The sequence below is a fragment of the Tyto alba genome, unplaced genomic scaffold, assembly GCF_018691265.1.
Source record: "Tyto alba isolate M040663 unplaced genomic scaffold, T.alba_DEE_v4.0 Super-Scaffold_42, whole genome shotgun sequence".
NCBI classification, from domain to species: domain Eukaryota; kingdom Metazoa; phylum Chordata; class Aves; order Strigiformes; family Tytonidae; genus Tyto; species Tyto alba.
The window spans coordinates 18992912-19020077 of NW_024881318.1; the positions used below are offsets into that span (position 1 = coordinate 18992912).

General features: G+C 40.0%; 1 protein-coding gene across 1 annotated transcript in view; it reads right to left on the reverse strand.

The window, feature by feature from the left end:
• The window catches only part of C6 (complement C6), a 30029-nt gene extending 3265 nt beyond the window's left edge, over positions 1 to 26764 (reverse strand). Inside the window, exons 1-17 of the mRNA XM_009963118.3 lie at positions 26749 to 26764; positions 25332 to 25489; positions 24415 to 24571; positions 21351 to 21495; positions 20566 to 20707; positions 19582 to 19720; positions 17993 to 18193; positions 12050 to 12290; positions 11227 to 11349; positions 10079 to 10245; positions 8324 to 8549; positions 6941 to 7112; positions 5719 to 5830; positions 5163 to 5295; positions 3982 to 4173; positions 3351 to 3441; positions 1750 to 1991 (exon numbers count right to left, since the gene is read on the reverse strand). Coding sequence (XP_009961420.3) covers positions 1750 to 1991; positions 3351 to 3441; positions 3982 to 4173; positions 5163 to 5295; positions 5719 to 5830; positions 6941 to 7112; positions 8324 to 8549; positions 10079 to 10245; positions 11227 to 11349; positions 12050 to 12290; positions 17993 to 18193; positions 19582 to 19720; positions 20566 to 20707; positions 21351 to 21495; positions 24415 to 24571; positions 25332 to 25462 — 2614 coding nt within the window. The 5' untranslated portion in view covers positions 25463 to 25489; positions 26749 to 26764. The remainder of the gene's footprint in view (positions 1 to 1749; positions 1992 to 3350; positions 3442 to 3981; positions 4174 to 5162; positions 5296 to 5718; positions 5831 to 6940; positions 7113 to 8323; positions 8550 to 10078; positions 10246 to 11226; positions 11350 to 12049; positions 12291 to 17992; positions 18194 to 19581; positions 19721 to 20565; positions 20708 to 21350; positions 21496 to 24414; positions 24572 to 25331; positions 25490 to 26748) is intronic.
• Positions 26765 to 27166: the final 402 nt, after the last annotated feature.

Here is a 27166-nt window from a genome sequence, read left to right on the forward strand (position 1 = left end):
GCAGCAGTGGCCCATATAGGGATGGAAATGAATTATCTAACTATTTTTATCCACTGTTTTTCCCTGAGCTTTCTTCTAAACAAAAAGATATTAAGATGACTTTCTGTTCCCAATTATCCTTGCACACAATGTTGCTGTGAAATGGAGTCTTAAGGTCCATTTTGTGTCAGCTCCTATTTCATTAAAGCTCCCTTTATGAATGCTAAGCTACCTGCTGCTGGCCTGTGGTAAACCTCAGTCCTGCCAGTTATTTCATTACCCATTTCTGATCTAATCAGATTCTGACTCTTTATATTCTTTCCCAGAAATTCCCTAGGCAGGAAACTAAGTTCCTGCCTTTCCTTTCTTAAAACATATGAAAAATCTGTGTTTTCCTCCATTTAGCTGCTTCCACATGACACTGCAGTATCTTCTGCCTTTGTGTTGATGTCAACTACTCGTTCTTAGGTAAACCAAAACTTCTATTTCCTAAATGTTTGTTCATACTCATGAGAAAGATTACTTCAGTAGAGATGGTGAGGACAAAAGTCCAATTCAAACATCTTGAGCACCACAATGAAAACTTATTTTACTTAATGTATTTTTCTCCTCTCTTTCCTATTTTTCCTCATGTAACAAGGCTGCTCTGTAGGCTTTTGAGAGAAAAACACAGAGATGCTGACACAGGATCCAGCTTTAAGCCACTTCCACACTGGGAGCAGATCTCGGCTTCTTAGGAGCTCTGGAATAAATAAGCCTGATGTGTTTTTAAATCATAACTACCTTCCCACGAGCCCAAGGTGCCTAGAGGCTCCACCACAGCATGTCCCTCAAGGGACACACCTGGTCATTCCCTCTGCTTCAGCCCTACAAGGAACAACATCTCATGTGGTAGTTTTACAGCCAACTACTTCAAAACCTGTACTGCAGAAATCTTGCATCTTCCAAATGGGGTTTTAGGATTGCTGCACGCTGCCGTTGCTTTGTTTATCATAAGTAGACAAGGTGTGAGAGGGATCATACTTGTCTCTGGAAGCAAGTGAAGGAATGAGCACGGTTGCTGCTCAGCCTTTTCCTGGCAAGCTCTTGATGTGTGCAGAGCCAGCCAGCACCTCAGACATTTACAGGAAAACCCACCGCTCTTATCACGAAGTTACACAGTAAATAGCCAAGTTGCACAACAGTGTTCATAAAATAATCCTCTTAGGGATTTCACCAGCTTAGCTAGTTCATTAAAACTCTTAACAAAACACAGTTTTCATATATAGGTATTTGCAAATTTTACCATTAAAATCCCATTAAGCCTAATGGCTCCAGTCTTGTTTTTTAAGTAGTATCATAATTTAATTCCATAATTTAATTACATGCTATAGAGGGTGTGGCCCACATTAACTCCTGAAGTACAAAACTAGTGGTTATAGTAGCCTTACAGGGAATGGGCAATAACATTGCTGAATAGATTTTTGTGATTAAAGATTAAAATATTAATTCTCTGAAAAACTTCCATTAATCTCCAGGTTCCTTATGTGCCTTACTAATGAAAAGTGGCAATGCTACACAGCTTGTGCCTAAGAGAAAAAGGCACATATCTAAGTGTAATGCTTGGTAGCAGGGACATGGAACTGACCACACTTCCACACTCCTTTCACCATAAACTGCTCACATGGATAGCAATGACTGTAAATTCTATTCTTGAAGCGGTAAAGGAGTCAGCACATTTTATTTTTAGATCCAAAGAGCTGGAAAAATCCCACCATTCCAAAGTCATACCTGGACACTCCTCCCAGTCATAGCAGATGTCATAGCCACAGGGCACTTTCTTCAAGCTATTTGTAGAGAGCTTTGCCCTTTCAATAGCCCAGTCTAAGTTGGAATTACCATGGCAAGGGCCAGCATGCAAGAAATGAAATGACTGCTCTCCAAGGCACATTTCAGCTGAATACTGACAGCTGGTCTTGGTCACATTCTGTTCAGAAACAACATGTAGCACACAGATGTCTTCTGAGTAGTGGCTGCCCCAAGGAAAAAAGAAAAAGAAATATCAGGCTCTGGAACAAATCCATGCCTCTAAACACTCCATCAGCATTGGATAAAACACAGCAAATCCATGGCCAGGTTGGATATCTGTCTAAAGACCTAAGGCTGTTCGAGCTACTGCAGGACCTGGACCAGATACAGCATAGTGAGATGAGGAAGCTTTGGTCCCGTCCAACAGATGGGAGGTGAAGAACATGTGCCTGCACAGGAAAACAGGAGGTGCTGTTATCTCCACAAGCTGTCTGAAATTTCCACAGGCCCTGAGGTCCCTCATCTGAGTTAATGCAGCCCTGCAGCTGTGTGCAAGTCTGCCTCTGAGGTACAGTTAGTTTGGGACCAATGGCAGGCAAACTCGGTCAAGCTGCTTGTAGTTTCTTCCTGTATTGCTCTTGTTTCCCAAGTGGATTATTCTCAGTAAGTGCAGCCATGTCCCAGCAGCATCAAAAGAGATTAGTCTTTTCCCAAAGTGAGGGAGCAATACAGCTTACCTTTTTTATACTCCTGAGTTAAGCATACAGTTTTAGTTAACAAAACCTCTCTAGTTTTCAGATGATTTGGCCTATGTACTTTTGGCAATGTCTATCACCCTCTGAACATGCTTTCTCTACCCAAGGACTCTTGAGAGAGAAGTTACCTGATTATTTGCATGTTGGCATGAATGAGATAAATTCCATGACAAAGGACTTGCCTGTGATCCCTGTAGTGGAACGTGTGTTAATCGCAGCTCTATAACTGCCCAGCTCATATTCAATCTGTGCTCATCTCTCCTATCTCCTTCCCTAAACCACACCTCTACCCTGGCCAGCCATTTACTAAAAATCCTCTAGAATAACGCTCTATTCACTTGAAGGCTTAGTAGTCTGTGCAGGTCATGTTGTGTAAAGAGACACTAAATCCAAGTCTTACGTATTTTCATATGTTCTGGAGACCAAAACATACAGTGTATTTTGCAGCATGTTCATCTGAAAAAGGTGAACCTCAAACACGGGAAGCATGACCTATTATAGCAAGGTGATGACAGTGAAAATATAGAAATTAGAGAAATAAAGAGAAGAAAGGGAAGAGTTGGGATCTCTAGTAGCAGATGGTAATGTAGATCAGAAGGAAGAGCCACGGTGTGCTGTTTGGATAATGTCATTGTGCATTTATTTTGTATGTTATAAATGGGGCTGTAATTTGGATACAGAGGTATAGCTGGCTGATATCTGAACAGAGAGTAGCCCTGAGTTGTTATTGCCTTTTGTTACTCTTCCTGGTTTATGTCACAGTGGACTTTTGGTCTATCAGTGATAAAACTTTGACTTTTCTTTTTCTAATTAAAGTACTTAACTTACCCACAATCTTCTTCTGGAGACATACAAACACACTGAGATCCAACCTGCTTTTGTCCTGGATTGCAAACACCTCTGATTTTATTTTTCATATCTGAAACAAAAAAGTGAGAGTTACTATAACTAGTAACAAAATGAACAGAAATATCTTAGACTCCTGCTGTAAAAACTAAAATGGATTTGTTTCCATTTATGGCATATTTCTCTCTTCAAAAGCTGCTGTGGTTTGGATGCACACAAGTGTACACCAGTCTTTGCAAAAATCTCTGGAAAACCCTGTACAAGAAGAGAAGCTGAAGTTTCAGTCGAATACATTCTCCTACTTTGCTTTCATAAAGCCTTGCTAATACAGCTAGAGTTTGTTCTGTTTTGTTTTTAAGAAAACAGTTTTGGTATCTCAGTTTCATAATTAAAATGTACAGTACTTTGCACCCCAAAATTCTGAACTTAATAAAGAAGTTTGGGGCTGAAACTGTATGGCGCTGTGATAGGCACAAAATAAAACCAAAATTAGTGTACAGTTGCTATATGCCTTAAAACCAGCCATCTGCCTCCTAGTTCTATGTAGCTAAAATAATCTGTGCTGTTAATTCCAGCAGTATAGAAACAGTAGAATATCTCCAGACATACTAACCTTTTTCACATGTAATAGATCTCAAAATAGGAGGTTTCCAGGACAGGTCTTTCCCACAGGTATATTGTGTTTGACCAGTGACTATAAATCCAGCTGGGCAGGTCATCTTCACGGTTTCACCAATGTTGTACTGTTGCTTAAATGGGGACATTGTGACACTGTCAGATGCTGGTGGCCTGAGGCATACCGAGGCTATAAAAACAAGAAAAAAGTATAATTCTTGTTGTTTTTTTGGTGTGCAGATATTTACATCAATTCAAAATCTTCATGTGAAGAGCCATAAAAACACTCATTAACACTGAACTTTTGATTGACATTCAAAACTAGTAAATATTTAACGTAATTAAGTCTAGAAATTTTTAGTCCAGTCTTTAAAAATATTTTCAATCAATACCTAAATAATTATAATGTATTTCTAATGTATACTAGTATGAGTAATTTAGTCTTACAGTTTAAAAATAATAAGAATGATATTAAAAACTTATTTTAATTTTTCTTTTGTAAATAAAGCTATTAACCAAACAATTAAAATTAATAACAATAGAAAGCTCATAAGTATATTCAGATAAATTTTTTTGACAAAATTAACACTTGATCAATGAAATCACACTGAGTTCTAGAAAACTACTGGAATCTCCCCTGTTAGCAAACCCAGGTCAGTTCTGATCCTTAATTCTTAATTGGACTATAAATACTTCAAGGCATTGATTTATTATGGGGATTTTCAAGGCAGCCTGGGAGGATGGTGGTGATTAGAGACACATCATCCATTTAGAATAAAAAAATTGTAGACAGATTCCTCTAAGAATGTTTAATTCAGCATAGCTGTCATCAACTTAAAGATATCTATGTAGGTCTGGAAGAAGAAATGAGTCCTTCTGTTAAAGATATTTAAAACTAGACAAGAGAAGGACCTCATGGCATCCATCTGAGAGTTTTCTAAAGCACCAGATATTACAATACCCTTACAAAAAAACATAGTAACACTTCTGAATTGAAAGAGGAGTGATGTAGTGACTCAGTAGGTTTTTGCCATCTCTACATGAAATACCTTCTTAAAATACTATCTTTTCAGATGTCCTTACAGATTCTTCTGTTAAAACCTGTATTAAAATATATTTTGTGTGTTTTCCTTCCATGTCTGTTTTGTTGCTAGACTAAATTAGTTTTTACTTTCTTACGTTGACATTCAACAGGTTGCTGCATCCAGGTTTGATCTGGCAGACACCGAAGGAATTGATAGCCACTGAGGACATGACCACTCACACAGGCAATTTCAGCTTCTTCCCCCACAGCATACTGGTTCTTTTCATTCTACAAAAAAGAAACCAAAAAGCCCTTCAAAAATCTATGGTAATGAACCTGGGCATTGTCAAAAGAAACAATGAAAAAAGCCTGATGATATTACGTGATGAATGCATGCTTTTCCTACTTTGAAATATGAGTCATCCACTCACATATATAATTATATGTTTGTTCAGCTACACTGACTGAAGTTATGGTTAAAATACAAGGATTCAAGGACCACTGTTTGAAATGGATTTTACCTTGCTTTTGTTTCAGTTGCTGGTGAATTTTGGTGGACTAGAGTCCCACAGCACGCCACATATACAGCAATATGCTCACTAGCACAGTAGCTAGCTTGGGTATCAGGCACAGGTAGCAAAGGAGCTGTAAAATTTCCCAGCTCTGCAACTTGTATATTTTCCTTCTGTATCACTCATTTTTTGTGCTCACCCTGATAAAGCCATTTTCTGGTGGGTCTGGCCTGGAGCATCCAGACTCAGGTTCATCAATTAAGACATCCTCTTCTCTCCTGGCTTCATCATCATTTATACAAGGAGCACCTCTGAAAAGTAAAAATTTGCTGGTGTGGATGCATCTTAAGCATTGGTGCCACCAAATAACAATGGCAGAATGTCAGGAGCTTTGGACAGGAATGCTGTAAAAGTGTCCCACCCCCAACCCCCATGGTGAAAAAACCTTATTCTATTAAATAAAACACAGAGAACATCAAAAGCTGCAGGTGTTGGTAGGAAGGAGATTGTGAGAGCACTAGAAAAGTGATAGATACAATCTATCAGCAATACAAGAACTACAATTTCTATTGACATAACTCACGAAATACTTTTACAGAGTAAGAAAAAAGGCAAAGAGCAGTGTATGGAGAAAGTCTCTAAGGGGTCCATGTAATTTCGTTGGGTTTAAGATAGCGTAGTCAAAACCCACCTGTTGTGATCAGGCAATGGTTAAAGGACGCTGGTCTCTGTGAGTGTGGAGCTGTACAGCCTGTGGTGTCTAACTGAGATGAGTAACAAAGAACTGTGGAGCCCATTGCTTTTAATCCTCTCCTGTCTGGTCCAGAATCTCCTCTGTAGTCATTACAGCAGGAATGATAAGTGTCCTGCTTCAGCTTTTTGTTCTATTAGAAAAACTGAATCTGTACAAAGCCTTGCTCTTGAAGATGCAAGAAACTGAGTTTGGGGTTTGAGTTAGGTTTTTAAGTTGAAACCATACAAAGCCAGAATATCAGATGTACTCAAGGCAGGAATATTAAAAACTTGGTAGTTTCAGTGGAATCCTCTCTGAAACTGAGTTCAGACATAAACCTCAAAGAGAAGAGGATGTGATATTAAAAATCCAGAAACTGTGAACTCCCATGAACGAAAGCAGATGAGTTCTCCATGACTTTGGACAAGAAGCTATGCAAAGAAATGTAAGAGATCTACAGGCATGCTTTAGTATGTAATTCATCAGCCATTTTCTAAGAATAATCTATGAATAAATCCAAACTTGAAGCAAGTTGTGAAGATTTTCAGACATTTTCTTCTCCCGGCCCCACTCAGAAATTGGGACAGGACAGTTGTCTGCTGTTTCTCCTTGGTAGTGACAAAGCCATTCTGGAGGTCTCATTAATTCTGCCTCATGGCTATGGAGATATTTTGATCTACCATCTTACCTGCCCACGAACACAGAGACATAACAGTCCTCCTCTTCTTCCCGTTCACCTTCACAGGGCTTCCCACCATTCATCGAGGAGGGGTTATTACATTCCCGGGTCCTTCTCCTTTTGAAGGAAGCATCACATGAACTCCATTCAGACCAGCAACCCCAGTGACCATCTACAGCAACTGCAAGAAATAAAAGAAATCTCTTCTTTTCGTAGATCTGTTGCATACATAGTATTTCTCTTAAGACCACATACAAGATGGATGGTGATAAATTCATAATAGCCGTTTTCAGAGGACTTAAAATCGCTACTGTTAAGGGAACAGATGGTATCTAGAATGTGAAGTTTTGCAGAGATGGTCAGTCAAATTCCAACTGCTTCATGAAAACCTAAAATATACCTTCCTTTCTAGTTTTGATTGCAAGTAGCATTCAAACCCAGAAGCAGCTTATTTTCTACTTCTGTTTCACACACAGATGTTTGAGTTTTCATGGTGCTGACAACCTTTTTAGATATCTCAGTATTTACTGAGTTATTAAATGAATCTGAGCTCTAACACTACATCTAAATCCCAAATCTACATTCCATGCAAGCTAAATTAAAACACTATGGTCTTTTCTTAACCCCTGGGGTATATTTTCTGTGCCACCATGAAGCACATATAAAAAATTTTATTTACACACCCTTTCTTTTCCGCATGAAATACACTTTCTACATTCATGTCTATCTCCATATCTTCTATTGTTTATTTCTTTCAAAGTATTTCTTCATCTGGGTCAAATAATGAGACATGTAGCCACATAAGTGACTTTCCCTTCTATCCCCTTTTGGTACTGAAATAAAAGTATATGTAATAATAAATATAATACTGTAAGCCTCTGCTGTTTCCCACAGGTAAGTCATTAGTTTCGATTTATTCAAAAACCAGTTTGCATGAAATTGTTCTTTAAATTCTTCAGAATTATTATTATGTTCCCTCTCCTTAAGAGAACTGAGTTTTCATTCTACATTGTAATTAACAATTTTTATCTCTGTTAGCCATTTATTCTTAAGCATAATAAGCTATAGGGAAAACTAAGGAATGGATTTCTTGATTTTTTGCATCAATTATCTTTGATGTTGTCTTCATCCTTATGGCTGAACAGATCGTTTCCTGTTATCTTAATTATGTAGCTAAGGAATCTTTTACCATGTCTTACAATTTCTTCTGAGCCATGCCTACTCATTTTGATTTTTTATTTTTAATCCTACCTTTATTCTTATACTTTCTGACCATCACCATGTGCTAAGAAGTGCTATGGATTTAGTAAGCGAAGGTTATGGCATGTTCATCTTTGACAAAGAGATACCAGAAGGACCATATTTACATCATGACAGTATCACCCCAAATACCTGATTTGTAACCCGGAGCTCGTGTCTCACAGTTTTTGCCGTAGGTGCCAGCCTGGCACAGGCAGAGGCACTCCGTCCTGGAAAGGACAGGCCTGCCATTGTTGGGGCATGGGGCACACTGGCAAGGGTCAAACCTGCCCGCATATTCTCTCAGGGCTCTCCTGAGGTTGAGACGTTTGGTCACAGCACATGGCACGTTCTTCACCAAATCCACAATGGGCGACACCTGGTAGACAGATGTTCAGTAAGCATTTACCTAGACACAGCAGGGTCCTTCTGGGGGTAGCTGTAGGCTTTTAAAGGCACTAGAGCCTACATATGAAGCTATATCACAGGAGTCAGGCATTTTGGAAGTTATAGATACTTTAAGGGAGCATGATAGTGCTATACATCTATATTATCCTGCTTGTATTGCTTTTATTTCCCCAATTTAAGGCTCCATGAGCCAGTGGAAAACCAACCAAGTGGGGTACCATGTCTAAAAATTCAGGACGCCACAAATGATGTGCGCTTTGCTCACATCCTGCCTCTACCATGTGAGATATCCTGTCGTGGTTTGAACCTGGCCAGCAGCCGAACACCACACAACCGCTCTCTCACCCTCCCTTCCTCCTGCCCAGGGGATGGGGGAGGGAATTGGAGGGGTAAAGGGAGACTTGTAGGTTGAGATAAAAGCAGTTCAATAATTGTAATAAAATATAACAATAACACTAATAGAAAGTACAAATGGGTATGCACAATGTGATTGCTCACCACCTACTGACCAATACCCAGCCCATTCATCAACAGCGATCCCAAAATGCCAAGATCTCACAGTCTCAATCTCAGAAGCGAGAGAGAACCTCCTCCTTCCCAGCTGCCCCTCCTTTATATACAGAGCATGATGTTGCATGATATGGAATATTTCACTGGTCAATTTGTGTCTGATGCTCTGGCCATGCTCCCTCCCAACTCCTTGTGCACCTGCGCACAGGCAGGACAAAGGGAGTTGGAGAGTCCTTGAACTTTTAGGAACAACAAAAGACATCAGTGTATTACCAGCATCCTTCTCCTACCAAACCTCATACTGAACCCAGAACACAGCCCTAATCTAGCTACTAAGAAGAAAAAATAACTCTATCCCAGCCAAAACCAGGACACATGCCTACACTGCCTTCAGGAGCTCAACAGCTGCAGTGGGAGAAAGATCACTGCGTGCTGTGTTCAGGCAGGTTTTGCTGTTTGCCCTGAGCCCTCTGTGGCTGCTGCTGAGCGGCTGTGTGCCAGGCAGGGAGGGAAGCAGCTCGGTGCATTCACAACAGTGCTGGCATGCTGCATTAAATGAGCAGGATGGAGATACCAGGGCATTGATGTTTTGTTTCAGTTTAACTCTATGCCATACTTTGCAACATTGGCCTGACAAGGGAAAATACAGGGAAAACAGTGTTCCCAGAACCATGCACTGCTTTCCTGCACAGTAACTAACCCCTGCCCATGCCTGAGCTCCTGCTGGTACCGGGTAATTCACTCACATTCCTCCTTCTCCCTCCCACTGTCCATGGATGATGCAAACCTAGTGTGGCTTATAAGCCAACATGCACAAGAAGTAGTTCTAATAAATGTTTTATATGTTTTTGTTATGCCCATATGTATGTGCATTCATGTCATACACACCATCATCCCGATTTAAAAGACAAAACAACTGGAGAGCTCTCTGAGGAACTGCTAACTGATGAGTGATTTATTATCTTAGTGTTTTTCTTGTTATTCTCTTACCTCAAAGTCAATTACCACGGGATTGTCCTTTGTTGATTCCAGCCAGTTTGTGAACACTGTGTGTCCTGGAAAAGCCCCCTTTTTCTCCCAGGCCAGAGCTGCCGCGTACTCTGACCTGCCACCTTCTACCAGGGATACTGACCGTTCGGCTGACTCCAAAATGGAACCTGAAAGGGGATTTCATCACAGTATTGTCAGACAAAGGCCTCCAAAGACAGTAGATGTAACAACAGAGTTCTAATGCAAAATGTAAGAGGATATAAAAGAATAAACTAAGATTAATTTTTTGAATCTGCCCTTGGGAGAATGAAGTCTAAGCTCAGAAAAACAATCCCTGCTATGACAGCAGCCTGTCATAGTCTTCCAAATGAAAGTGTCTGAGACCTCAGCCATGGAGATTTTCAGAACTACACAAGACACTTGTGGAAAATGCAGGGGATACAGTAGGTTCCTCTAGAGGAACACACTTCCTTCTAGAGGAACACACACTCTTAGTCTATAAACACCTGAGTGTCTGAAATTGATCATAAAATGAGGACAAAAACATGCCGAAGGTGATGTAATCCCTGGTTTTAGTGATGCGGAACACGATTCTTGTCATTCTTGCAGAAAATGCACCAACTTCATCCAGTTGCCGAGACACATTTCTGGCATTTCCAGGGAAGTCCTGCACTCAGATGTATGTTTGGCATGAGGAAGATGGGAGGGGAAGGTCAGGGAATTTGTTGTTGCTGCCCAACTCTCTCAATGAGTCCTGAGCATCCCTTAAATAAGATCAAGGACTCAGACATGATCACAGGTTTCTAGTGCCCATTTTCCAGTTTGGCATCCTTGGCCCTGGACTCAGGGCCACAGGGAATATTTGCCAGATCCATGATTATCTGGAAGAGCCAGTGCAAACGGATCCCCAATGATGGTGCGCCAGAGCAGAGGAGCGGCACTCCTACATCATCATTTCTTTTGCAAGTAAGAGGATGTTTCCAGTGCTTTCTTCAGAGACAAATAGTGAAACACTGGCTCTACTGACAGTGGTGGAAGAACACCTGTAGTTCAGCAAAGCTGGGAGTTCACCTGGGGTACCTAGCTGAAGGGAATGGTATCTCTCAGGGTAAATAACAGGACATGGGCCCTGTCCTCATCATGGTCACCTTCATGTTTCACAGTCATCCTGTTTGTGGTGCATCTGGTACTGACTTTCTTTTTCTTCCTGAAGAACACGCGCCTTGTTGTTTCTGTTCGGACACACTCCATTGATTCATCCACTGCCAGGCCTAGAAATACCACAGACTTCATCACCATAACCGTGTTACATGACAGCACCATGCCCCCAGGATTCCACATTGAGGTGAGCCAACACAGGTCTCCCTGGTCCTCAACCACCACTGGAGACTTCACTACTGGAGGTACCTGCTTCCCCAGGTACAAACAGCATTGGACTGAGTCATGCTTACCACCCCCTTTAGGTACCCTTCCATATCCATGTAAGATACACCAGTGGCATTAAGGATCACAGCTTTTAACCTTAGACTTCTACTTTTGTGCTATTGTCTTTTCATTTTGACAATCTGACAGTCACAGGAATATTTTTAGAGTAATTTCTAATCAAAATCAACAACTTTAATGATTGTTTCCTAAAAAGTACCACTTACGCCTCTGACATCAGTCCCACATTGAAGTATAATGGAACACCCTTTCCCAGTGGTACCTGATCTTTATCTGAAGGTCTTAAGAGGTTTCCCTGAACACAATGATGTTTAGAAAGTAATGAACCTGTTGAACTTTTCAAATTAAGACAGTGTAGAACTAAAATTTCCTCTTGCTCTATATTTAGGCAGTGTAAGTATTTGCTTGGTCTACACAATTCTAAAGGATTTTTTGCTGTTGGAAAGCTTACAGTGTGGTGTAATACCTTAAAACAGGGATAAGAAAAACTGGTAAACAAATAATATTTTCTAGTTAAATATTACATACCTGAGTTCTTCAATTCCTCAGAGCTGTATTGGTAAAGAATGTCATAGGAACCACCCATCTTCCCAGATGTGTAGTAGTGAGTACCAAAGTCATCAAATATTCTGCTGTATAAAATGTAGTTGTACTCCAGGGGCAGGTGGTTAAGTGCTTTTAGAAAGACATCTGAGAGCTGCAGATCTGACTGTTTCATTGTGAAATTTGCAACAGAAATGACTTTATGGACTCTAATAAAGTTGGAATTCTAGAATTAAGAAAAGGGAAGTCTTAGTACCTTCACAGGTAGTTAATTGCAGAAAGTAGAGGAGCCAAGAGTGTGTCCTGAGATACACTGCAAGAACTAATTAATCCTGCTGTGTATCATGATACTTTAACCATGAACACACTAGCCCTGGAGTTTCTGAGAGCCCTTTGAGGTTCTTGAGGACAATGCTCATTCCTCCTTTATATTGTGGGAGTATATGGCATTCCAACAAAAATTAGGACTCCCTGATCACCAGCCAAACAGAAAGCAAAAGGATTCCTGCCATAGCAAATACACCAGTAATTGATAAGTCAACCAAAAGGTTCAGACGAAAGACTTCAACTTATAAGCATCAACGGTCATTTGCAACTAATCTAGGGAGTGGGTATTTTGGATACTTATTCACGATTATGAAGTTATACAATTTATCAGTAAGCTAAATATAAAAATAAACCACAGGAATAAAGATCTCATTGAGTTCAAGTATCAGGCTGTTAATGTGAGAGGCAAAAATAAAATAAAAAAAAGTTCAAAAACTGGACAGATCTCTTACATTTAGAAAAAAACGATGGTTTTGAAACCACTAATTCATATATTTTTGAAATGCTAGAGACTGTTTATGTGGGAGTTTAACTAAACAAAAAGGAGAGGAATGAGGAATAGAAAATACCGAAAGTAGGGATTTATAAAGTGACAAGGGGAACTGATGACACAAGACCAAAGCAAATAGATCGAGAACAAAAGGAGGGGCAGCAAACTGGAGCAAGTGACCAACCAGCAGGTAGGAAAGATTCATTACAAAACAATTTGTTACTGATTTATACATTGGTTCTTCTGCTGAATTTTGCTGCTTGCAAGTTGGCTCTGCTCCACTTCTTTCTCCAGGGTCATTTGGCTTAGAAGACATAAAGATTAATTCAGAAAAGGAGTTTTCCCAGCCAGGACTGAGGAAAGTAAGGTGTGAGCTGGACCTCAGCTCTCAGTTCTACACAGCACTGCTCATTTCAGTGTTTTTATTTCTTCATTGTAAAATAAGCTAAGGATACTCAGCTTTCTGCTGCAGTGAGAATAAGAATGAAATCAATAGGGTATGTAGCAATTCCCAGATTATATTTGGCTCCTAAAATACCCTGTGGTAACATACTTTTTAGGATTTTCAGGTGATTTAGGTTCTGATCCTCAATTTTCAGCTAACATTTCAGTTTTGACACACAAAATTGCAGGACACTTCAGCAAATTTTGGTTCTAAAACCTTAGTTGTTTTTAGCATGCATTCAGATGCTTAATATGAATTTCTGCTTGACATGCATCTTGCATTTGTACTTTCTGCTAGTGAAAGTATCTTAAGTGATTTTATTACTAGCAACTAATTTCTTTTATTACTAATAATTTATGTTACAGTTGTCAAACCTGTATGTTAAAACCCTGAAGCAGACACAATATTGGAACCCCTCACTTGCAGAACAATCCCAGAAAACTGGATTCCAAAGTCTTCAGTCATTTCTGGGCACATGTTTAATTATAGTGATAAATCCCAGTGCCTGTAGCAAGCTTGACTCATAAGTACCAGATATTAATACAAAATATTAGTAGATCAGGAATGATTATTCCCAACGAAAGTCTGGTCTAAATCAAGTGTGAGTACTCAAGTTCAGTTTTGCTATACAAACTACTTCATTGGCAGAAACTAGCCAAACACAAGCTGAGCTGGAACGATGTTGAAACCAGTAGTTTTAATTGGAAATTTTAAAACAAAGCAAGGTTTCACCTGAACAAGCTGATTATCTTTCATTCCAAATATCATAAGTAAAATTGCTAGAGTCATGTCTGTCTCTGCCTGACATCGCCAGGGATGGAGATGGCTTCCTATTGTTGAGTTCTCAGTTTTTGAATTGTAATTAAAGCAGTCCAACTCAAGTAACTGCTGTCAGAAATACTAGGAACATGGGCTAGGGGAGTGGGAACAAACGCTGATGCAAAGCCTTCAGATGTCCTTTGATGTCACAGCATGGGAATTCAGTGACAAAAAAAAAAAAAAGAAAAAAAAAAGAAAAAATCACATATAAAACCAACAACATGGAGCAGGATGGGCAAGATTAGTATAGTAGTTTATAATGAAATGTGCTACATAATACTGAGTCCCACTTTAAGAACATTTCCTTATATTTAGTACAGAGAAGAGTGAGAGGTGGTCACATGGGCTCCCTCTACAGTCTTCCTAGGACTCTACTCAGTTAACAGAAATTTATGTAGAAACCCACCCAATTTCTCTTCATCAGTACAAAAGAATGGTGATTAGCTGAGATACAGGTCCCTGTGGAACTGCTGTTGCCTATGGATATGCAAGCTGAATCCAACCCTAAATGGTTATCATGATGCAATCAGTAGACATTGGGAAGGTCATGAGGATGATCTTTAAGGACATTTTCCACAGAGCACAAGAGCTGTCAATCCCCAGGTGTAAGAAATCAGGAAAGAAAGGCAAGAGACTGGCATGGCTGAGTCAAGACCTGCTGGTCAAACCAAAAGGCAAGAAGGAAATGCACGGGCAGTGGAAGCAGGGACAGATATCCTGGGAAGAGCATATGGATGTTGCCTGGTTGTGCAGAGATAGGGTAAGCAAGGCCAAGGCTTTGGCTTCCAGTGGGAGATGAACTTAGCAAGGGATGCAACGAATAATAACAAAGCCTTCTGTAGGCATGTTAGCCAGAAAAGGAAGGGCAAAGAAAACATACCCCTCCTCAGTGAACACGACTGAGAAACTGGTAACAATGGACAAGGAGAAGGCTGAGGCAGTCAGCACAATTTTGCCTTAGTCTTCACTGGCAATCTCTCCTCCCACACCTCTCGAGTGGATGGACCTTGAGCAGGGACTGGAGGAGCAAATTCCCTCCCACTGTAAGAGAAGATCAGTTTTGAGACCCCCTGAGGAACATGAACATATAGAAGTCTATAGGACCTGATGAGATGCATCCTAGAGTCCTGGGGGAATTAGCTGATGTAGCTGTCAAGCCACTCTTCAACATCTTTGAAAAGTCATGGCAGTCAGGTGAAGTCCCCAGTCGCTGGAAAAAGGGAAACATTGCACGCATTTTTACAAAAGGTAGAAAAGAGAACCCTGGAAACAACTGACCTGTCAGCCTCCCCTCTGCGCCTGGGAAAACCATGGGACAGATCCTCCTAGAAGCTATGTGCAGGCTCATGGAGGACAGGGAGTTGAACCGAGACAGCCTGCATGGCTTCACCAAGGCAAGTCCTGCCTGACCAACCTCATGGCCTTCTCTGATGGAGTGGCTACATCAGTGAACTAGGGAGGAGCTACAGATGCCATCTAGCTGGAATTGTGTAAGGCCTTTGACACAGTCCCCAACAACATCCTTCTCCTGGACAGTACTCTGAGCAACCTGACCTAATTGTAAATGGCCCTGCTCATTGCAGAGAGTTTGGACCAGATGACCTTTAAATGGCCTTTGCAACCCAAACTGTTCTGTGTTTCTATGATCCTATGATTAAAGGAAACCAAGAAGACATACTAGAGGACCAGTCAATTTAGCTACAAAAGTTTCTGGTAAACAAATATAAACTTAAAAAACATAAAGTTTTCATACTTCTTCCATGACAATATGGAAAAATGCATGATCTTCCAAGTGTGTAGGGCATTCTAGAGTTCCCAGGATGCTCATGTGAAACCCTTCAGCACACAGTTTAATGTATAGGTCTGAATCTGACCTCCCAAAGCCCAGGTAAGTTCCTTCTCCTTTTAAGTGATCTGTATAAACTTCTGTTTTCATTATTTAAGAAAGTATGGCAAATTCATTTATATGTTTCTCAAACATATGCGAGTATATATCTATCTACAAACACAAAATGTATACATATAGAAATAAAAGTAGAAGTTTGTTGTATGATACAGTAGAGAACATGAGGAAGACCCAAGTTGAAACTCCTGCTATGGATCCAGAAAGAAGGAATTTTATCCTGTATCATCTTTAGCCACCACAAGTCACTGTTTATTACAGGTAGGTTTCTGGGATTTCATTACAACAATGCTGAAAACCAATGTACATACAAAAAACCTTCCTCATGAAAGTTTAATTTAAATTAATATTTTTCTAAGTAGCTTTGGCCTGGGTTTAAGCCAATAAGAAGCCACCATTCCACCAAAATAAACTTACAAGTTGTACAAAAGAACCGCCTGATCTGTATACAGGTATCTACATGAGAATAAAAGCCAACAGGGAACGGCTGCAGCCGTGGGAGGGAATCCAGTCAGAGAAAGTTAGTGACCCATGACGGAGCAGTGTGGGGAACGCTGCGGCCCATGGGAGGAATTCATGTCGGAGAAAGTTTGTGGAGGACTGTCTCCTGTGAGAGGGGGACCACGATGGAGCAGGGGAACAAGTTCCAGAAGCTCTCACCACTGAAGTTGGAGGAAGTGGCAGCGCTGACTGCACCTCCCATTCCCTGCCCCTGCACCACTAGGGGAGGAGGTAGAGATATCGGGAGCAGAGCTGAGCCCGGGAAGAAGGGAGGGGTGGGGGGAAGATGTTCTCAAGATGTGGCAATGCTTTTCACTGTTCTACTCTGTTATGTGTTGTTAGTGTCTGTAATAAATGGCTGTTCTTTTTTCCTTCCCCTAAAGAGTCTGCCTTTTGCTCATGACCATAAAGGGTGTTTTTTTGACCATCCCAGTCCTCTCTTGAACCCCAAGCCTGACTCTCTGCCCCTTCCTATTGCCAGAAGAGAAGGGAGAGAGGGTGGCTGCGTGGTGGTTGGATGCCAACCAGGCTCAAACCATGACAACAGGTTTCTAGTAGCTCTAACTTCAAGATAGTTGAATTCAAACTAGAAGTAATAGACTTCTTAAGCAGTCAGGCTACTTAACCATTAGAACAAGTTAGCAACACCTGCAGTAAACTTCCATCATAGGATATCTTAATATTAAGAGTGATATTTTTGCAAAAGATTTATTATATTAGAACCCTTGGGTTTCAACAGGCCATAGTTTTGGTCAGTCCTATGTCCCCTTCCATGAAGAAGCACAAACAATAGACCATCCATTACTGCCAATAAACTATAAAAGTACATAATCTTTTATCCCACACTATTCATCTAGATTGAAGGTGCAGAATTTTATGTGGAAAAAGATTTTCTGTCCTCAGAAACTTTTCTGTGGATGTGCGCTTTCTGAAATTATCTTTATGACCAAGTGCATTTTGGCAGCCATGAGACTCCAATATGCAAATTAGTTACCAAATCAAAAACTAATGTAGAATAATTACCAGTACATGCATATTAATAACATTCCTGAATGCACTATATTTCTGTTCAGAATTGTCTTCTACTGTTACTACATGGCATTCTTCCTTCTTAATCTATAACTAGGACAGGGAAAGGAGTGGTTTACCCAATCAGATAATCTCAAATCTATGTCAAAACCATGCTTTTTTAAGTGGAATAAACCTATGATTTCTGTACTAAAACCAGAAAATCATGCTGCATTACAGAAGGTACATTACAACTAGGAACATCCTGTAGTATCAGAAGAGGAACTTTTAAATGTGTAATTCTAGTGGTTTTTTTTTTTTTTTTTAATGTAATGCCAATGCCTTGATAAGGAAAGTAACCTTTGGTATCTCAGTTCTGAAATGAGCATATAACAATCAAATGAAAGGAAGAAATTGGATTCAATGTTCAATTACCTTTTCATACGAGGCTTCAATGGCTTTCTTGAAGGAGGAAGATGATGTGACTTTAACCCGTGTCTTTCTTGAGAATAAAAATGGGATACCTTTTGATCTTTGAGCACCATGAGTGGACGAACTGCTTCCATGAGCACTATCACTCAGGGGAGTTAAATCATTGTAGAAATCTGATGTTACATCATCCTCTTCATCTATTACCTGGATATTCAGTAAAGCAAAATGCATTTGCTCAAATAATAATCTGAAACAGAAACCTATTAAGCAATGAATTCCTGATTTTTTAATGGAAGAAACATGACTGATTATATTGAACAGTAAGTGACAAAACTGTTCTTAACACAACAGATGAGGCTGAGAAAGGTTAATAGGCAAAATGAATACAAGATAAAAAGTAGACTTACTAAGAGGCATTTATAGAAAAAGAAGAAAACAAAAAGTAACACTTTCTTCTAAAATTCCCCAACCTCAATCCCAAAATTTAGGAATTATTTTCAACAGACATTTCAGTATACTTTTCAAATACTCTCAGACCTTCATGCTATGTCCACACTATGACTAAGTCCCAGTCCCATGTCTTCTATGTTTTGCAAGGCAGAGAGCTTGATGTTTTCTGTCCTTTTTTCTTAATTGCCAGATAGAGGAATGAACTGGCTTCCAGAGGAGAGTCTTAGAGTATACCTGCAGCGTTAGCACCCATACTGTATGATGGACTAAGGATAGGTGAAGAGGGTATGGGAGTAAATCTGCCTAATCAAGTTGATAAACCTCAGTGGTGATGTTGTGCAAAGCACCAAGACAAATTTATCATCAGTTCAGAAATTATTTATTTCCCAAACCAGGGAAATCCCTGTGGGTGTTCAAAAGATTCATTTTTTTCCCTCCTCTAGACTTGTTTAATTAATAGGGCTGCTAAGAACCTTGGGAGGTGAGTTCATCCATTCCCCTGATCCACTTCCATTCTCCAAGAAGTCATATGCTTTACCATGAAAACACACTGGAGTTCCCAGAAGAAAGCCTGATCCAGTGACCCTTCTATGCCAAGGGCTGCTTTAAATGTTAAAAGATATAGATGCACTCTCAAAAGTGAGATTCACAAACCCCTAATAGTTCTGCAAATGGACATCAGTAACTCAGTAAACCTTGCTGCTCTTCAGAGGGGCTGGGCAGGGAATGGGCAGGACTGAGGGGCTGAAATGGCTCAGGGAGGAACTGTGTCCCAAGACTGCAGGTGACTAGAAGGAAGCTGGAGCTAGGACAGCCATTGGTACTGTGAGGATATAGCAGCGACACTGAAACAAGCTTTGGATTTGGACAAGCCTCTGTCCAGATTATATCAGGGTTAGAAAGCTTGTGCTTAGTATTAGGTCAGAAGAAAAACATGGCCACAGCCGTGAGGAAGCAGGAGAGAAGCTCAAATCAATCATATTGACTCTGATAGATGATGCAGTGAGTAAACACAGATTTGAACAGCGTAAGTAAAGCCGCCTAACTCTACTGACAAACATTACTGCCTAAAACCTGAGTGCATAACTTTCATCGTGATTATGACAATGGTTTTTCAGCTGGGAGTTGCTGCTTAAGAATACCTGAAAGCTGACAGCCTCCAGGTTTGCCGGAACACGGTACAATTTCCTTGTCTCATTACGCTTCACTGTTGTGCATTGTCCTCCATTGAATGAGTTGCCAAGGACTTCCCCTCGGCTCTCTCCTGCCAGAATGTGAAATCTAACAAAAAATTATTTCCAGAGATTAAACAATCACAGAAACACATATAGACTTGAAACATTTAGTGGTATATAGCTGCATTGAATATTTTTTAGGTTTGAATGAAATGACATGAGCACCTGGGTTATGGTGCTGCTTTGAAAAAAGCTCCTCTACAAGAACTTCTCATTCACCCAGAATTCACATGAAAAATTCTGTAGTAGCAGTCCTGTTTCCTACTTTCCATCAGTGACTAACCCTCTAGATAAACGCAATGTCAACATGAAACAGTCACTCTTAAGCAGAGAAACACCTAAAAATGGCCTAGGAAAATGAACAAGCTGTTCTTTCTTTCTACCATAAGTGATGATACCAGCGTGCACTCAGTTCAAAATTCATTTAAAAAATGCAAGACTACCTGAGACAAGCATCCCACGTTTGGGTTTTACACCGCTTAAATTAGTAGCCTGCAAGAGGTGATGGTTGGTATCATGTGAACTGTATCATAGACAAACAAAGATCTGTAGATGAACATCCTCTAAATTTCTGATGCACTTGGCATAACTGAGCTGGAAGTTGCCAGTGCGTGTTGCTTGTGTTGCTCTGTGGCAGGAAGGGTCACTCAGCAGTGCTCCCTGACAGCTCTTTGTCTAGTGCACCAAAAGTGCAGAGCAGTACTGGCAGATGCAGTGGACAAGTTCTAGCCTGACATTGTGTTTAATTTTTATAATTTCTTGTTAATATTAATTTGAGAGTTCGTGTGTTTCAATGGGGTACTCTCACATGCTAATTGGGGATTATCTTGTTTATGTAAGTTAATGAGAAAACAATCTCAAATTGATCAAAAATAAGCAAAGCTGGCTTACCCACTGCCTATTAACTGCACACCTGGGATGCTCTCATACTTTCGGTTACACACAGCCTTTTTCCTCCCACATTTTCTTTCATCAGAGTTGTCCCCACAGTCGTTTTCTCCATTACATTCTAATTTTTTTGCAATACAGCGACCTGCACCAGAGAAACAGCAGCAGCAAGTCACTTTATGCAAAGATTCATCACATCTGAATGCAGAAAAGGGCAATCTGTCTTTCTGCCTAGTAAAAGTGTGAATTTGTCATAGGAATTATCCGTGAGGTAGTATAATGCCTGGATTATTCCAATAGGAAATGGTTGTTTCAGTTCTGCCAATTGTGCCTTGCTTTAAAGATGCAAAGGCTTAATTTAAGGTTTAGCAAAAGGATATGTGGATAAAGTTATTTTGAGGTTAATCAAGTATATTTAAATGGAAGCAAAGAAGAAATACCCACAAATTTAATAAAAATAGTGCGAGTTTATGTTCAGGCAAACTATGGATATGTTTGTACATGAAAAATTTGTTCAAAGAGTTATTATTGGAACAGTGCTGTTGTCAAGCTATCATGATCGTACTGACATCCCAGGCTAGATATTACATTTGAATTACTTTTAGTTACAGAAGAAACTGCAAACATAAGCTGCTACTAATACATGTGAAATCCTTATGTAGACTTCTGTCCCTGCTCTTTTTCCTAGAGTTTGTGCATGGAATATACGAGATCTGGCTCTTTTTCTCAGTGTCGAATCTTCTGACCATCTAATAATGCAGCAGTTATGCAATGAAGGTTATCATTACCACTTTCACACTGAAATTTATTCTTGCAATCAACTTCCACAATGTTGCAGAGCTTAGTTGGAAAGCATGGGCGGGAATCCACAAGTGGCTCAGTACAGGCCTGACCCCCAAATTGGGATGGTCGCAGGAGTCTCCGGACACGAAACTAAAAGGCAGAAGAAACAAAATGAAGGTTGTTGTTTGTGAGAGCGGTTTTTGTAGCTAAGTGCTCCCCAAGGCTACATGCCTCAGTGCCGCTGAAGCTTTATCAAAATCAGAGCCCTGAAGGAAATAATCAGTTATTTTTGTCCTTACATCCTTCCTACTGCGCCATCATCCCAGGTAAGGCAGGCAGGGAACTGAAATCCAAGGGCATCAATAGCCCTGATGGAGCATATATGCTTAAACACTTGACAACTTGGTCTACATCACTGGAGGAATCGAAAGTTCGGTCCCTGTATCTTCAGTTTGAAAGGTAGAGTAGGAAATGGTGTGTGAACAGACTTATGGAGACTTTTCCTGTTCTTTATGATCTCTGCTGAAATACACTGATGGTGGCATGTATCCCCATCCCCAAACCAGCTGGCTTGGCTCCCACAGATCAGGCCTCTTGTCTGAGGAGCACTGGATGTCTGGGGAGGACAAAAATGGTTTTCCTGCTACTAAAGATCTGGGACCAAAATCTGGAGCTCACTGGGTTTTTCTCTCCCCAAGTTAGTATCCTCCATACAGAATAACAAAGGTGAAGGCTGCTAGGCAAATCACGTCAGATATGTTTTCCACTATACTCACCAGGGATTGCTAGTGAGACCTTTCTGCATGTGACTGAATGGTTCCTATTCTAAGAATTTTTCCCCACTGGAAAAGCACAGTTCCTAGCAGGCTTCTGTTACTTCCCCCCCTCTAGACATACCCTGAAGTCAAACAATGCAGGAAGATAGCTAGTGAAAATCAGTAACTGAGTGACTATGAAGGGAGAGTGTGAGGAACAACACGAGACCATCTGAAAGCTTTTGAGCTCAAGACAGCCCTTCTTTGTACTCCATTTGGGATCCATAACACTCACTATATTGTTTGTGTGAGGTTCGACCTCTTCATTCTACCCTCTCACTGGAAGCTTGCTTACACTAGTCTTCACGCTTACCTTGGAAGTCACATCCTCCATTCTGATGGCTCTTTATATTTATAAAGGTCACAAGCAGTGATCTGTATAGCATATCTATGAAAAATGGATCGCAGTCCACAAAACCACCTTTTTGCTTGAAGCAGCAAATATGTTGCATCAATATTTAAAGTTAATAAAAATGAACAACGCTTCTATATAGGATATAGAAGGTAAAAATCTCTGACATTTAAGAGGATATTGATGACAAAAAAAAATCAGTTCAGCTGAAAACAGTGCCCCCTTTCAGCTCTTGCAGCTTGTTTGCTGTCTCCCACTCTCTCACTTTCTCCCTGCTCCTCTTTCATACTCTCCATCCCAGTTTCAGGATGAAACCACCACAGGGTGGTTCATATTTCACACCTTCCTCATACCTTCCTTATCCTGAATAGGCATCAGAAGTTTATACATATATGTAAAGATATACTTATGATATCAGACAGGTTTTTCAGGATTGCTTTTCAGGCATGGATTTCTGAAACTGAGCAGGATATTCAGAGAGTTGTAGGCTGTGTCTGCACAGAAACTCAGGGCTGCTATCATGGCTGGCTTCAAAGCTCAGACCTACCAGACAAATAACTACCTCAAACAATCTGTACTCAGCTCCCCTCTACTTGCCACAACTTTACATTTGCCAGGACTCGGTTCCTTTAGGTCAAATCCACTTGAACATGACTTTTCACCTCTACATTCTCTGCCATCTCACATCTAAGTCTACCATCAGTCAAAAGATACAAGCCCAAAAGCCAAAACCACAGTCCTGGAACCATGTTCCACAGATATTAAACACATCCACATGGATTTTGTGTAGGCTATAAAGATTGGCAGAAAGGTGCTCCGGTTTTCTTAACAGCTATCTCAAACTGATCCTGACTATCAGTGTAAGGTATAGCCTAAGCATTTCTAGAAAGTGCTCGTTAGGATTTGCTGGTTAACAATTTTTAACAGATTATTTGATCTTATTTTTCTTAAGAACATATAGAATGCTATGGATAAGCTAAAGTTTCAATTACTTTCTTCTGCTTAAACAGACATGCAAACTCTACAGCTTAATTTATCCTTAATGCAGAAAACTCATCTTTTATTGTGACAATGGAACTTTTAAGCAAGTTATCACAAATGGATTTATGTTACTAAATGACCCCTTTCCATTTTGCTCTGCTTATTTTAACTTGTTCTCTCCATCTTCTACTGTAATAATTAATAACAGATTTCCCTTGTTAACTTAAACTGTCATTTTTCAGATCCATTGCCATAAAGTTGAATGTGTGAAACAAAGAGATCTCTTAAGCATAATTTCTTGCATTTAATCCATATAATATTGTAGCTTGATCCTGGTCAGCAGCCAGCCACCCCATAGTCACTCACCCACCCTCCCCCCGACCCAGGAATGGGGGAGGGAATTGGAGGGGTAAAGGGAGACTTGCAGGTTGAGATAGAAACAGTTTAATAATGGTAATAAAGTGAAAACAATGACAGTAATAGAAAACATAAATGGGCAATGCACAATGTAATTGCTCACCACCCGCTAACCAATACCCAGCCCGTTCCCAGCTAGCGATCCCGAAATATCAAGATCCTGCAGTCACAGTCACAGAAGTGAGAGAGAGAGCGAGCCCCTTCCCAACCTCTTCTATATAGTGAGCGTGATGTTCCATGATATGGAATATTTCATTGGCCAGTTTGGGTCTGGTGCTGTGCCCGTGCTCCCTCCCTGCTTCTTGTGCACCTACACATGGGCAGGACATGGGGAGTCGAAGAGTCCCTGAAACCTCAGCAGCAACTGAAAACATCAGTGTGCTGTCAGCATTCTTCTCATACCAAACCCAATGCTGAATCTAAAACACAGCACTATTCTAGCCACCAAAAAGGAACATTAACTCTATTCCAGCCCAAACCAGGACATATACATTTTCTACCTACTTGTTTTTTAATGCATGGGTCACATTCTGACCAAGGGCCAAAGTCTCCAAGATGACAGTTGATAGGACATGTTTGCTGGTTACATGCACGAGATTCCTGCTTTGTGCACAGCTGGTCACAGAAGTTTTGGCTATAATACTCATCCATTCTTATTTGCCTAAAAAAATTTAACAAGTTATGCTAGGAAGGAATCATAGACAGATTGTAGATGTTCTCTAACCGTGGGTGAAGGCTGATAAAGTAAATTATTTGAGCTTAATGAAAAAAACTTGAGAGATAATAGGTAGTTGCAGAATGTTGTTTGAAAAAAAAAAATTCAAATATGCCTTAAGTTTACAGAACAATTCTTTTGATTCATGTAACTTCAAATGTCTCAGATAACAGCTACATAAAGAGCCAAGAGGAAAAGGGGGGATTTCTCACAAGTTCAGAGAATGTCACTGAATTGCAGTTAATTTGGTGATACTGAATCTTTATTTGACTTTAACTGTTGTCATAAAATTAATCATACAGGCAGGAACTTTCTGTAGGCTTGACACAGTTGAGCTCACCCCTCCCATGGCATCGCTCTGCACTGGGCAGAGTTCCCAGTTGGCACTGGCCCTGTGTGCTCACAGGGGCTGGTTGCTCAATGCATGCTGCTGGCAAGGTTGTCCCAGGACCTGGTTGTTCTCTCCTTACTACTTGTTTTGGCACATTAGGTTTGTCTGGAGACACCATAATGGTCTATATGCATAATTTCATAATTTTAAAATCTTACAATTAAAATATAATCTATTCATCTGATAGACTTGCATTTGACGATTTTTCTCAGCATATTATGGAAGCTGGAGCTTCATATGCAGGTTCCCCTCCTAGAAGTGGTATTTTCTCAGGGAATAAATAGCAACAGAAGTAGTGAAATAGTTTGGCCCTACCTGTGCCTGGTCTGTGTGCCGTAATTGCAGGTTTGTGAGCAGGCAGACCATGACCCCCATGGGTAATGTTCACAGTAGCATCCCTGGCTGCTGCCCATCGCCAGGCTCAACAGGATCAGGTGCATTAACATAGCCTTGTCTGTAGTGAAGGTGTCCGTCTACAGCACATGGACAGGTAACAAAAGCTCAAGAAACTATCACTTATAGTTGTGCCTGTATCCTTAGAGAGACAGCTCTTCTAATTTGCAGTCTACAAACCTGCTTCACAATACAAAGATGCTAAGGAGCATACCTAGAAAGGGGCAATAATGCATGATACACATCAATCAGTAATTTAGTTAATACTTTAAGGACCAGAAGTCACAATGGCTTTTTTGGTCATTTACTTATCAGGAGTACTAATCATGACTGCACATTATCTCTAGTTAGGAAGCTGCTTATAAATAATTTTGAATGTGACAGATAAAGATCTGCTATTGCTCTTCATTGTTTAGAATTATTCTCAAAAATATTTTCTAGGAATAAGAATAGAAGTGTGAGACAACTTTTCCTATAAAACATGTAAAACAACAAACAAAACCTTAAGAGTAAACATCGCTATCTATTAGCCTCTGATCAATTAATTTTCACACATCTATAGTCCCCCTTTGCATAAGCGTTTTGCTGCAGTGAATCCCTCTTTCAGCTTTTTGTAGTTCTTAGTTTTGACTAGACTGTCTAAACTGCAAACCATCAATATTCAAAGCTCATCTGAATTTTCTACCAACAGCAGAAGACAGAACAGCTAGCCTATCTCTCACTCCAGTGGTCAATCAAACTTTATTTGATGTGGCAGAAGGTTATAGTCATTCTTTAGGAAGTAATAATACTCAGTAAACTTGAAAAAACATTTTCCAGACAAACTATTTATCCATTGAAAAATGTAAAAGATTTTTTCCCCTCATCATGAGATTAAATCAACACTAAATTTGATAGGCTGTTTCAGTAGAATATTATTATTTTTTTTTGACTGAAAAAAACCAAAACCCAATAGGATGTTTTAAAAGCACAGTTTTTATTTTAAAGCAATACTCCGAAAGATTCCATTTTTAAAAGTTTGAAATGAAATATGCTATTGTTTTCTATTTTAGGTTTTTAGCTGCATATGCTGTAAAGATTTTTATACCTTGCTGAGAAAAATGAAATTGTGTCAAGTCAAAACATTGCTTCCTCTTTTAGTAAAGAAAGACAGTAAATCTTCACACAGCTTTCATAGTGAGAGCTCAGAGCACTTTTTACACAATAAATCATCAATGAACAAGGCTTTCAGATAGATTTAAGTATAATCAAACCAAAATATAGTAAAACTGAAGACAGAGAAATCAGCAGTCTTGCCAATGAACCAAGAAGAGAACAGGTATTACATCTTTTTTCTTACCTCAATTCCTGGCTCTTTGCACCAATGATGCTGGCTTAGAAAAGAGACAAAACCCTATAGAACAATTACTTTGTTCAGTCCTTCACTGTACTGTATGTAGAAAAACATTATTTATTCTCGCCTGTGAGCAAAACTCCAACCAACCGATACATCAGAAGCATATGAAAAGCCATAGGAATGTAAGTACACGAGAGATTAATTCAACACGTTAAAGAGGAAAAAAAAGCACAAAACACTTCCCTGTATGTCTTGTAACCTGTGCGCACTGAAGCCAACAAAAAACCCCATCCTTATTAACTTACTGTAAGACTGTTGTCTGCAAAGTCAGTCAACTTTGCAGACCGGTGTGTCCTTGGTGTGGTTTGATGCAGTCTCTTAAGTGCAAGGTTGGAGGTTTTGTTTGATTTGGTTATCCGTT